Source organism: Vitis riparia, chromosome 8 (assembly GCF_004353265.1).
Source record: "Vitis riparia cultivar Riparia Gloire de Montpellier isolate 1030 chromosome 8, EGFV_Vit.rip_1.0, whole genome shotgun sequence".
NCBI classification, from domain to species: domain Eukaryota; kingdom Viridiplantae; phylum Streptophyta; class Magnoliopsida; order Vitales; family Vitaceae; genus Vitis; species Vitis riparia.
In genome coordinates, this window is record NC_048438.1 from 13801961 (window position 1) to 13815962 (window position 14002).

The 14002-nt window shown below is 33.6% G+C and overlaps 2 protein-coding genes across 2 annotated transcripts; both read right to left on the reverse strand.

Annotated features, from left to right (window-relative positions):
- Positions 1-3499: 3499 nt before the first annotated feature.
- Positions 3500-4613, reverse strand: LOC117921320 (formin-like protein 14). Its single transcript, XM_034839185.1, has one exon. It carries the CDS (start codon positions 4559-4561, stop codon positions 3611-3613), a length of 951 nt encoding a protein of 316 aa, XP_034695076.1. The 5' UTR covers positions 4562-4613; the 3' UTR covers positions 3500-3610.
- Positions 4614-7483: 2870 nt separating this feature from the next.
- LOC117919663 (protein SODIUM POTASSIUM ROOT DEFECTIVE 3-like) lies at positions 7484-9490 on the reverse strand. Its single transcript, XM_034836880.1, has 3 exons — positions 8736-9490; positions 8148-8223; positions 7484-7940 (listed from the first exon to the last, which is right to left on the reverse strand). The coding sequence occupies exons 1-3, from the start codon at positions 9306-9308 to the stop codon at positions 7777-7779; spliced, it is 813 nt and encodes a 270-aa protein (XP_034692771.1). The 5' UTR covers positions 9309-9490; the 3' UTR covers positions 7484-7776.
- Between the last annotated feature and the right edge of the window lie 4512 nt (positions 9491-14002).

Consider the following 14002-nt stretch of genomic DNA (forward strand, 5'->3'; position numbering starts at 1 on the left):
AATATGATAATGATTTTTTTTTTTTAATTTCAAAGATCAATTGAGAGTCACAAGTGATTTATCCATTTGTTCCTAAATGAACTTGTTAAAGGTAAAGATCACATGTGTAGCACTTTTGTCATTTCTCAAATTGTCTGAGAGATTTTGTAAAGTATTTTCTTTTCTATGAAACCTTTTTTATTATGTAGAATCGTTTTGTCAAGTCCTCTTCATTAAAGCAAGTCATATGTGAAATTAGGAGACTAAATTTGAAATCCTCGAGATTTAAATTTAGTTGTTTAATTCAAAAAATTTGGTTCATTGATTTTAACAACTTATCTTCTTCATTAAAAGATTTGCCAAAAGAATATTTATTTTTAATTCTCTTTTGATTTCAATTAAAAGATTAAATTTTATTTGTAAGACCAAATTTTGTCTCATATCCTTCTTTTTTAATATATGTCACTTGTCAAATTCGTGAAATCCATCTCAAGCTCAAATTTTGTTGAATTGGAAAGTCATCATTTTAAAGACCAATTTATTGATAATTTAATTTATTAAAAATTTTGTATCTTTCTAAATTTTGTCATATGTCATATTTTTTAAATATATGTCACATGTTTAGGGTTTCAACTTGGGTGGGTTGGTTGGGTTGATGATCGACCCAAACCCAATCCAAATTAAAAAACAATCAACCCAACATGATTGCTACCCCGAGGAATTCAATCCAAGTCCAATCTAACCTCATTTTTCTAAACTCGAGTTGAGTTAAGGTTGATTGAATTGAGTTCAGATTATATATATATTCTTCCTAAAAAAAGTTAAAAATATATGATATAATAAATTTGGTTTTTTCTTAAAAAAAAAATTGAATATTATTATATAGGATAATATGTATTATAAATATTATAAAAATAGAAATCGGGTTCGGGTTAGACTTGGTTTGTTCCAACTTCAAGTATTGAAAATGATTATCCAAATTTACAAAAACATCATATTAAGCTCTTGTTAGGTTGGACCAGCCCACCCAAGTTGTACCCCTACACATGTCAAATGTGTGACTCATCACTTGTGGAGCCTAAATTTTATTGAATTGGAAAGCTGCCATTTTGAAGATCAATTTAGTGATAATTTAATTCACTAGAAATTTTAATATCTACAATAACATTTCCAAAATATCTTAAGATATTTATTGTTTTATGCATCCTTACGAATGGGTAGTATCTTTGATTGGTAGAGCATGAAATTTTAGGTTTCTGTTTTTATTTTCAAAGAAAACAAAAAACAAATTGAAAATTTGAAAAATATGTTTAATATTATAAAATATAAAAATCCCTTGAATTATGGGAAATTGGGGATATCATTCATATATTCATATCAATGTAAATCTCTTTATGACTCTTTTGAATTTCTTTCTTAGAATTTTGTATTTTCTTATCATTCCTATTATTCTCTACTATTTTTTTCTTTCCATCCTTTTATTTCACGACATTCAAATATTTATTTCTTGTTTATAGAAAACAGAGTTTAAAGTGAAAAAGTACGTTGGTGTTTTGAAAACTTTTTTTAAAAAGTGGAATCAATTTTCTAAAGAGTTACAACTATAAATAAAAAATTAAAACAGATAAAATAAATATAGATATTTATCAATAATATTATGATATAATAATCTTATTCTTACTTTTTTTATCAATAATATTATATTTTTTATTTTATAAATATAATTAATTAGCAAAAAATATATAATATTATTGGTAAGAGATATATATAATATTATTTTTTAATGAAAAAATTAGTAACAAACAAAAGAACACAATGGGTCAATTCCTTTGTTAATTATATGCATATAACATTTTTACTATTAAGATAGATAATAGCTAAAAAAATTTAATGAAAATAATCAACAAATATAATTTGATTGCTTTCATTATTTTTCGTGTTATTATTTTTTTAAAAGCAATTCCTTAACATATTTTTAAGAAAAGAAAACAGAAAAAATGAAATCTAGAAAATGTTTCCTAACCTTAATTTATAAAGACACATTTCTCAAGAAAGAAAAATGATAGTGTAAGTGTAAAAACGAGACCCGTGCTTTTCACCCATATTTTTCACATGAACCGCTGCATGAAACATTTTTCACCGTCACATACGTCGAACAAATGGCGAATATTTTTCACATGTCTCAGTCAAACATTTTTACATTTTTCACTCGAACTGCGTAAAACATTTTTGTGGGGACATTATCCCACATGTCCACCTACAAATACTTCCACGTGTCTGTCCACACGGCGTCGTCCCAACTAGGTCACGTGTTACTTCTTTCACCATTGAGGCATGAATACTTTCACGCGTCTGTCCACATGGCATCGTCCCAACTAAATCATGTGTTACTTCTTTCACTATTGGTCGGACAACCTTTGAGGCATTTATCACACATGTCCACCTACAAATACTTCCATGTGTCTGTCCACATGGCGTCGTCCCAGCTAGGTCAGGTGTCACTTCTTTCACCATTGGTCGGACAACCTTTGAGGCATCCAGAAACATTGGCATCCGCAGACAACCTTTGAGGCATCCGGAAACATCATGTCCGAACCATTTGCGCTAAGACCCGCATCTCCTTGATAGCCTCAAATATTATTTGATATACGAGAACTGACAACCTTTGAGGCTTCCGGAAACATCTTGTCTGATCTTGTCCGAACCATTTGCGCTGAGACCCGCATCTCCTTGATAGCCTCAAATATTTTAGAAGTGTGCTGTGAAATCGTATCAACAATTTTACATTTTTAGGAATTCATCCTTAATTGACTTGGTATCAACAATTTTAGAAGTGTGTTAGGAATTCATCCTCAATTGACCTGATATCAGCAATTTTAGAAGTGTGTTGTGAAATTTGAGGGAGGAATTCATCCTGAGTTGACTTGGTATCAACAATTTTACATTTTTTACTCGGATAAATGGCCATAACAAAACCTCAAATCCTTATAAAATACTTTCAAAAATTTTAAATAGACAATTTTTTATATATAGAAAAATTGTTTTTTGAAAATTCGTACAAGAAATAAGGTAATTTTTTAGAATGTTATAAAAAATAATGGAATAAATATCAACATTGATTAAAAATAAAACATAAAAATTACTTTTAAGAAATATTTAAAAACTAAGAAAACAGTTGTTCTAGAAACATTATAGAAGTGTTTCCAAACAGACTTTGCTGGATTTTTGTTCTAGAAACATTGTAGAACTGTTTTGTAAAATTAGAATCATTTTGAAAGACAGGCTGGTGGTGGTAAACAGTAATAAAAAAAACCTGCGTTGGTAAAAATGTATGGGAATAGAAAGAGTGGCATTGCCCTACCTAAATAATTGTCCGGCAATTTTTGGAAAACTTTCTTATCTATTTATTCATATACCAAGTGGGATGATTACATGATCAAGCAATCAAAATATGAAATTTATAATTTGAATTTCATTATTTCAGCACAACATCTTGAATCAAACCTAGGAATGACAAAAACAAAGCACAATTCAAATACGGAATCCATTGGAATACGGAATGAAGAATGAAAGTTGCTTGCCTAAACCAAGATAAGAAAGATATGGAATCCACTGGACTTGGAGTTCAGAATCAAGAGTCGAGTTGCTTGAGTAAACCAAGATAAGTAAGATAAAGAACTCTATCTTTAGCACCCGTTCTATGACTCTTGGTGTGCTTGCAAAAATACTTGAGTTCAGCAAGTTTGCAACAGCCAAGCATTTGCCCCAAAAACAGAAAGAGCCAGTTGATGCGTCTCTTCTTTCCGAGAAGAGGCTTGACACAGTTATTCTGCTCACAAAATCTACAGTTGGGCAAGATTGGACTCTGCCAAATTTGTGGAGCACGATCGTGCATGTTGTCCATGTTGACAGTTATGAAGGTATTTACTTCAGTAAACTTTTCCTGCAAATTGTATTCAATTTGGTACCGTTTCTCGCATCGCTTACACTGAACATCACCAGTGATTTTCAATATTCCTTTTGATAGCAGATCACTGACACTTCGCACTTTGGCTCGTCGCGTGGTCGCCCATGGATATGGTTGAGGGATGTTCTCAGACTTTCCTGGTCGGAGAATTCTCATTGGTGATTTGCGGGTTCGGGAGGGCAGTGGGCCTTCCACGTTCTGGCCAGAAGTAGAAGTTCGATGGGATGATGGGTGGGGAGGATTAGTAGATGCTCGACGGGAAGATGGGTAGGGAGGATTGGTAGATTCTCGACGGGAAGATGGGTGGGGACTGGAATTGGTAGATGCGAGATGGGAAGATGGGTGGGGAGGGGAAGGTGGTGGCTCCAGAGGAAGAGAAGTAGGTGGAAAAAACTGTCGTAGTAGCAAGGACGGGGGAACTGGATGGGTGAGCAAAGACAATAACGAGGATGAGAGCAAGAGCGGTTGTTGCTGTTGTGGTGGTGGTGGTGGTGGAAGAGCTGGGGCCGCGACTGTTACTGGTGACGATGCTGATCTGATTGCTAGTTTAAGTCTGACCAGCTCTTCGTCTTTATCTTCCATATAAAATGACGAAGATGATATTTTTCGGTTCATGAAAACGACGTCATGGAAAAAATAGGAGACAAAAGGGATGATTGAAAGGGAAGTACAATGGGTTCAACAGAAGAATAAGAAGAACCCTGGACATTACCATTAAGTAATGTTTTAGAAAGAGGAATTGTGTTTGGCTAAGACTTCTATTTCCACTGGAGTAATGTGGGATGATAAGCCTCTGAATATGTCCCAGTATCTGATAACAACTTGATAGTGGAAAGCGGATGTGGGAACTAATTCAGAATATTTTTCCGGATTTCTTGGACGTGGTAGGTTGCTCTTCAAATGCCACCGGACTCTTTTCTTCCTGTTTGCTCTCCTCCTTCAAATTTCGAACTTCAAACACTTCGTTGTTCTCGGAGGCCCACAGTCTTCTCTGGGCTCCACCCCGGATAAGACTCTGTCCCACTTCCATAGCATGACGTAATCTCGAAATGGAATCAACTGCTGCCACCAAAATTGGTGGTGCAGGCTTAGTGGCAGTTTTTGGTTTCAGGACAGAAGATAATAAGTTGATCACTTGCCCATGTTAGAGGGAATGGAAAAATGTTTGCCACTTATCACGCCCAAGCTCGTATGGATTTAAATTCATGGCGCGTTTGGTGTTTGGCATTCAGGAATAAAAACTGAAATAAGTCAAATTATAATATCATGTATAACAGAAGAATAAAAATTCTAATAAAAGTGTTGAGTCAAGTCATTTGACGTTGATTAGTAATACTACACTTGCAACCCAAATCCTTTTACATTGCTTGGTCAAAAGCACATTTAGACATTGTTAATGTGGTAGTCATATTTTACTACCACAGCATGTAAAAGAACATAAAATTGGTGCATTTTCATTTTCAAATCCTCCATTGACATGAATCACTTCGGATATTATGGTGGTATCATAACGCTTCTAATGGCATCATGCACTTATATCACAAATTTAGCCGTTTTCTTAAGATTTCCCAATGGTATTATGTCACGAATTTAAGTGTTTCCTTAGGATCTCCCAAAGATATTATGCCACTTGTACATCATGAACTTAAAAGTATTTTTCATGTTTGCCATAATTAGATAATAACTCAAACCACAAGTCACTTAGACAACTCAAGTCAACTTTTCCTCAAATTCAAAAGTTAAAAAGAATACTGCTATAAGACAACTCAAGTCACTTTACATTAACAAGTTAAAATGTTACACTTGTACAACTCAAGCCACTTTTAATTTATTAAGTCAACTTTTTTATAGCTTTCTATGCTCAACGACCAGACTCAAAAACTAGAAATGAAAATAAAGAAAAAAAAAATGAAACTTGTATTGCACATAACATAATGTTTGAAATCATCAAAGTTCCTTACATATATGTTTAGTTATCAAACATTATAAAGGAAAGAAAAAACATACCTAGAAAACGACTTTTTTTATGTTTGATTTCACCTTATAAAATATAAAAGATAATCAAATATAATAAAAATTAGTTTAAAATTTATAAATTTATAAATTATTTAATATTTATATAATAAAATATAATAAATTAAATGAATGTAAATAAACATATAAAAATAATTTATTGATTTTAAGTTTTTTCTTTTTCTGACATTTTTCCTGACAATCTTTACAATTCCCTACACAAATTCTATATACAAGAAATATATGAAATTTTCAAATGTCTCCATACTACCCCCATCTTCTGTGAACGCACGGAGCCGAGACGGGAAGAGAAAGAATTCTCCGGCGGGCTTTCTCTCGGAAAGCCAAAGACGCCCCAAGACAAGCGGGTCGTCATAGATATCGGAAGGGGACATGATCAATAGAACCTGGCTGGATCCGGGCTGGGTTAGTGGCCCCATTCCTAACCAGTTCCGAAAAGGTTCCCTCATGCTGGAGGGGATGCTCTTTTTGAACTTCTCTATAACTGTTTTACACCTCACAATGTAGATGACTCCAGATGATCTTATAAATTTCCTGCTGCTTATAAAAGCTCAATTGAGGATATTTGAGGAGGTTGGACATCTATCTGGCTTGACTTGGTGCAAAGGAGCCACATTATCTGAGCTATGAAAGAGGGTTCTCCCTTTTGGGAACTTATTAGTCTCAAGACTCTCAAAATGGGAGTTGATGAAAGATGGCAGGTCCCACTTCAAAGTTCAACCTATAGCCGCGGACCACACTTTGCTTAGTCCTTGAGCACTCCCTCAAGTTGTGACCTCCGTCCTGTCCCTAATTCGCTCAGGCGTACTCGAGTACAAAACTACTACCATTTATTTTGTGCCATGTGCAAGCTCTGTTCCAGTCCGCATTAATTAACTGGCTCACATAACCGACCACCCCTTCTGGAGCAACTGATACGTTTCATGGGGCACACTTACTGGCCATTGCCCTTATATGGCCTCCTCGTTTACTACTTTAGTGTTTTGGCAGAGCGACTGCAACTAACCATGAGAGCCTGTAAAACAGAAGCACGGTAAAATCGTCGGGGACCAAGTGTTGCCTTACAAGTTACAGCATCCGTTTCTCTAGATTAGGAGTAGCCATACTATTTCTTATCTTTTTAGGAAGAAAAAATAGAATTTCTCGTAACACCCATTCTCCACCAGCTCTCAATTCTGTTTCCCATGAACTGATTAGTGCTTAGTGATTTGAAGAATGGAAACGATTCATGGTGATTCTATTTATCATTTGTTTTTCAAGACAATTTTTTTGGATTGATTTCAAGTGAAAGTGTGGAAACTATACAATACATATTTTATCTGGTTGCCTGAATATAAACTTTGAACCATACACCAAAAAAAATATGGTCTCGAGCCAGTGATCAGGATTTTCTACCTTCCCAAACAGCATCCCTTGAATAGGAAAACGAAAATGGTGTTGGGAAGTACAAGAGCGTGACAATGTTGTGGCAAAATCATGGGGAACTGGATACAGATGATAATGGGCCATACTTAAGCAAGTGTTTAATAATAATTAATTAATATATCTAAAAAGGCACCATTGTTTTCGTTCAAATTAAGAACAAGAGTTTCTGAGCATAACTGAAAAAGAGAATCAATACCTCTCCTACTTTACTTTCTCCTAAGGGACAGATTCTGCTTCGGCTACCCACGCTGTGACTGCATTTACACTAAATTAAGCATCTGATTCACCCTCATCACAGATTCACACTCCCCTACTGAAATTTCCTTTTTCTTTTCTTCCTAAGTCCTTTTTCCTTTGATTAGGTCTTGATTCTATTTCACTCGAGCCAACCCATGAGGCAATGATGATGCCATGGCAGGTGTCCAAAGTTGCGCGCTCTTCACCTTTGACACACTTGCCAGGACGCCTAACGGCGTCACGTCTCCCACCACTGTTACCTTCTTCGCTGCAAAGTCTATGTTGAAAGATGTCACCCCTGCTCACATCATAAAAATTGCCCATTAGTTAATCACTACTCATCTTCGCTAGTATTAGTAAATATAACATGGCTTGGAAGATGGAAGTTGGAACAGATACTGAAGATGATGACCAAGAATTAAGTTTGATTTGTACATGTCCAGTTTTTATCAAGATGCTTGCTTTCAAATCAAACCAATAAAAGAGTGGAAAGTCATATGCACACCTTCCATTCTAGAGATGTGTTTCCTCAATTTGCCTTCACAGCCTTTGCAGTGCAGGGACACCCTCAAAACCACAACCTGAAAGAAGAATACATCAAAATCACACCCGCCCACCCTTCCTCCACTGAAATTATGAGTTTATTATTAGGAAAAGTGGAATGATTGAAAAAGGGCTTTGGGTGCACTTGGACTTCTGAGATAAGTGAACAGGGAAGTACTAAGAAAAGATAGTCCCAAGAACTTTTAAACCTGATTCATGAGGTTTTCATCATCATCTAATGCAGCTTTTGGAACAAGTCCAAGCATTCATCCACCCACAATTAGTATTAAGCAGATCCAATGCTCTTCGTATTCCTTTTGTTGCTTTACAGATTAAGAAAATGTTAAATTTCTTCGTAGAAAACATATGGAGGTGCTGCAACCTTTTTCACAAACAGAAAGAACTACAAGCAAATTGCTGTTATCTCTAATTTTGTCCAGTACTTTCATCATCACTATGTTTAAAACTAGGAAGTAGTTTCCATAAATTGACCAGACACTTTCCCTGGTGATCATTCACTTAGCAGTGGGGGAGAGAGCAGATTTCTTACCTGGTCGGCAGAGCCTGAGGATGAAGAAGGTTTCGAGTCGGAAGAGCCAGATGACGAAGACGGTTTCAAGACAGGGGAATCATCATCAAGATTTACAGCTTTTGCCTTCTTGGGTTCAACAGGAACCAATGCTAAAACTGGATCAAAATCAGGTAACACGTCGAAGAAGGGTGGCTCACTCAAAAGATACCTTGATGAACCAGGAGGGCTGATTAAATCTACAAACTTAGCCGAGCTCTTTCTGAGCATATCCAATGGCTTAGCAGAGCTCTTCCCATATTGATCAACGTTCTTTGCAGAGGCCTTCTTGATTTGATCATTTGGCTTACCAGTGGTTTTTCGATTCTTTTGGTGGAGCTGGTGGTAAGGTTTAGGATTGATGGGTGATTGAGAAGAACAAGGAGTGGTGAGAGTTTTAATGCTGCTCCTTCTTGCATCTCTGATAATGGGATTGTGCCGATCAATTGCACGGCCACCCTGATCAATGGCGGAGGAAGAAGACGACCCTGGTTCCATGCTCACACATATGGCTGTTGAAGCTTGTGATGCACAGAATATATCGATTCCTTTCATCTTTGGAGAAAGATAACAGATAGACAACAACTAGTGGTTTAGGGAATATGCATTTGAGAGTGAGAGTGAGTGAGAGTGAGTGAGAGAGAGAGAGAGAGAGAGAGCTTCTCAAGAAGTTTGTTTGCTCTGCTTTTAAGCTTGAACTCTTGGTGAGAGTGGAGCAGTGTCCATTGAGAATTAAAAGGGAATAGTAAATCATAATACACCAACGACTAAATCATTTTTCTATGAGTTTGCTTTGGCTTCCACTCCAAACAAATACTGCAGACCATAAATATCACTTGCAATATTTATCGAGAGTACGATTCCACGTATAATCTCTAGTTTAATGTTGCAGGGGCCCATGTTACATGCTGGTGAACAAACAAAAACAAGACTTAAAATCACAATTTTTGTCATGGGTTTTGATTGATAATCCCATATTTGCAAAAAAAGTCGGTCTAGGGGAGTTAATCCGTACTCTGAGACCAAAATATTTATGAATATCTTTTTCAGATGTGCCTTCATTTTCAGCTTTTTACCGGTTATTAAAAGTTTGAATGAGGAGGGTGAGGCAGAGCAGATGCGCAAAACTAGGCTCTGTTTGCTTGACAATCACATTAATCTAGTCTCCGGCGTTCGATAATCTAATCCAGTCCCCTTCATGGGTTGAATGAAAATTTGGAAGCTCCAGAAACAGCCTCCTTACAGTGCGTTGGCCCCATTATTAAATTAAATTAGTTGTTTCACATAGAAACACAATATTGTGAACGTGTGCTCTGCGGGGTGTGACCTACAGCTTTTAATTGTTACTTATTGCCCAGGAAAAAAACAAACAAGTGGATAAATTCCATCCATGAATCAGAAAACACAAGGGTGGGATGAGACAAAAGCAACGGTAAAATAATCAGCAACGGCCTGCGGTGCTAAATTTATTGAAGGGTGCAGGGCACTATGAGCTCATGTGATGAGCAACGCAAACGTTAGATTATTTTGAGAGAAGAAGGGGGTAATTTCATTCAGAAGAGAGAATTAAATGATAGTATCTAAACTAGAACGACCAAATTATTTTAAAAAAAAAATTATATAGAATAATAGAGGCATATATTGAGATATCCTAGTACACCAGATGAGAGCAACCCTATCACCATCTAACATTTATTGGGTTGGTGCTTTGTATTAAAAAGGGAGTTAAAAGATACTGAGACTTTAAGAATCTAAATATAAAACTGCATGCTACTAAAAAAATCAGAGACTTTATTTGTTGAATAAGGTTTGGTCAAATGAGTTTTGACCCAAAATAGTACATCGAAATTTTTTATTTTATAAAATAAACTTATTGTCAAAATAATGTCTAATTCTTTGTACCACATAAACTATCATGTCATAGAACCATAGTTGGTATAAAGCCACAATTGATAACTACAGATTTGAATTCTTTTAAAGATAGTTAAAGACATAATCACCAACTCCGATTTTAACTATATATATATATATAACTTTAAATTTTTTAAATAAAAATAATATATTATTTTGATTTTAAATAAACTTATTTCATTATTTTAAAAATAATAATATATGAAATTAAATAATTGATATTTTTTATTTGATATAAAAATATTTTTTCAATTTTATTAAAACAATAGGTACTATATTTAATATAAATATATTTAGTTAATTATATTTAAATATAAATATAATATAATAAATTATATTTTTTAAAAACAAATAAATTATGAAAGCCTATTAAAAAAAACAAATAATATAAATTGTTATATTAATTAATAATTTTTTATATACTATATGTAAGTGGTATATAATATCACATGTATATAAGTTCAATTTAAGTTTAAAATTTATCATATTTTAATTTAAGTTCATAATATCATATCCATATGATAATAATTTATTTATATATTTAAATAAAAATATGATAAATTTTAAATTTAAATTAAACTTTTATATATATGTAATATTATATACCACTTACATATAATATATAAAAATTATTAATTAATATAATAATTTATATATTTTTTTCTAAATAGGCTTTCATAATTTATTTATTTTAAATAAATATAATTTATTATATTTAATTTTAATTAACTAATTATATTTATATTAAATATAGTGCCAATTGTTTTAATAAAATTAAAAATTATATTTTTTCATATCAAATTAAAAATATCAATTATTTAATTTCATATATTATTATTTTTTAAATAATGAGATAAGTTTATTTAAAATCAAAATAATATAATATTTTTATTTTAAAAAATTAAAGTTAAATATGTTAAATGAAATAACATAATTTTATATATATAAAAAAATTAAAGTTTAAATCGCAATTAATAACTATAGTTTTGACCATTTTTAAAAGAATTCAAAACTGTAATCACCAAGTGCACCTTTAAACTTAAAGTTAAAACTATGGTTGGTAACTACAGTTTTTAACCGTTTTATACCATAGTCACCAATTATAGTTTTATGACATGACAGCTTATATAATTCAGAGGCTTGGGCATTATTTGTAAATAAGTTTATTTTTTGGATTTTTTTTCAATGTACTGTTTTGGGTCAAAACTCTAGTCAAATGTTATTTGTAAGTACACTAATTTTTAGTTGTCTTTTCCTTAAATGTTCTTTAATATTTATAATTATTGGAAGTCCACATGTCATTATTTGGTTGAAACGAGCAATAACTTCTTATAAGTTATAACAAAATGATTCCATTTCAGTTACATGTGGTCGTGTTCTTGAGAACACGGTGTTGTCTTCATGTTCTTGAGAACACAAAGTTTAATTTGTATTATTAAAAACACGACGTTTAATATCTTAGTTTAGTTGCTAATTACCTTTTCTTTTTTCTTTTGGAAAATAACTAGTTTTCTATTATATATATATAATTTAGAACAATAAACAAAGATACAAAATAAATGATATCAAAACACAAATATATAAAAATCAGCTATAAAATAAGGAATCTTATTGGACAAGTGTCAGTACGGTGCCAAAAAGTAATGTTTGATAGCTTAGCTAAAGAGTTTTGAGCAAAAATAATTTATTTAAAAAATATATTCAAGCCCTCCAAAAATAATTCTTAAAACTAGTATTTTTTTCATTCATGTGAGTATTCAAGGTTGTAGTTAATAACAAAGGTTTTGAATTTTTTTTTTAAATAATCAAAATCATAGTTGATTAAGTTTAAACACATGATTAGTAACTATGATTAAAATATATTATATTTTAAAAAACTTTAGAAATATGGTTTTGCAACATAAAAAATTAAAAAAAAGTTCCCGTGCCATTGAGATGTTCAGATGTGAAATGCATTACTTGAGAATTATTTTGGTAAGAAATCCTATTTAAATTTTTTTTTTTCAAATATATTATTTTTGTTCAAAACTCTTGGCCAAACCCTTTCCGTGTCTTCTATTTACTTTCCGTGGTGCCTGCAGGCTTCCATCACATCAAAACCATTCACAACTGGAATTGGGATGAGTTGAAGGTTGTTCACTGAAGAATTACCTCTGGTTAAAACTGCTATGAAAAGGAGGCAAGGTCTTGATTTAGTAGTGTCAAACAAATTATTCATGTAATCCCAAGAATTGCAAAAATGATGGTGCCATGTGCGCTGATATGTGAAATGGCATCTCCTTTGGAATTTTCCGGGTTTTAGCTAATCCACCTCAGCATGCTCTCCAGCACACTCAGTCCTTTAATAACAGTACTGGAGCGGTAGTTGCAGAGGGTTGAAGATTTTAAACCAAATGGTCCCAACTAACGCACTTGCCCCGCATCGTATTAAAAATAGCAGTTACACATGGAAGGGCCCCAACTGTGGGCGCATTGAAGCAAAGTTGGATAAAACAGCTAGCCTGTAGTCTGTAGAGATGGTATTATCATGGAACAGTATTCAGATTCTTCAAGGAACATATGCTGCTTTTACGCCAAACCATTGGGAATTTTTTCTTTTCTGTGGATTGATTAGACACAAAGCCATTTTCCTTCTTCCCCACCATTACCTCTCAAGTTCGCCTCTCCACAAGCTTGTGGAATCAGATGCCTTAATTTTGCATGACTTTCCGTCTATTCATGCATGCTTCTTTTTTGGTTTTTTCCTCTACTTTTTGTCCTTGCTGCCAACCCATTGCACCATGTCACCATTCAAGAGTCCTAGCCCCAAAGGATTCCGCTTTATCTTATGGCTGGTATATATGTTGACCTATCTCTATGTCTTGAAACACTTGGTTAAAAGAAACAAGGCTTTTGTTAGTGGAAGGATTAGACTCTATTTTTGTTCTCCTTTTCTTTTTCAGGGTCTTTCTTCTGATTCTTTATGCCTTCTTTTACGGATTATGATGCAGATTAGGCTCATTGATTACTAGTCAAGCTCACAGAATTCTCTTTCTTTTCGTGCTTCTTAGAATGGGTTCTGTACTTAACTTTTCTTATGCTTTACAGAGTGGGAATTGCTTTTAATAGCTTTACCTTTGGATTCTGGCACCCAGATCTTTCTCTCGTAAAGTGGGTAAGCTTGATGTGTTGTATTCTAGACTTCAAAGGAAAATGGAATCATATATAACACCGGCCACTGCCTCCGATACACGTCTTGCTTGTTCCCTTTCCTGTAAGACTCATTGTGATACTTCATTAAAGGCCAGACTAGCCCAAAGGCTTTTTGTGCCTATTTATTTCATACCCTCTTCCTCTTT

What these genes read in the sequence shown, in the direction of transcription:
- LOC117921320 (XM_034839185.1), bottom strand. Translation starts at nt 4,561, where the DNA reads ATGAACCGAAAAATATCATCTTCGTCATTTTATATGGAAGATAAAGAC.
- LOC117919663 (XM_034836880.1), bottom strand. Translation starts at nt 9,308, where the DNA reads ATGAAAGGAATCGATATATTCTGTGCATCACAAGCTTCAACAGCCATA. An exon ending in CCTCAGGCTCTGCCGACCAG is followed by an intron (nt 8,224 to 8,735) that starts GTAAGAAATCTG and finishes TTCTTCTTTCAG; the next exon opens with GTTGTGGTTTTGAGGGTGTC. An exon ending in ACACATCTCTAGAATGGAAG is followed by an intron (nt 7,941 to 8,147) that starts GTGTGCATATGA and finishes TGATGTGAGCAG; the next exon opens with GGGTGACATCTTTCAACATA.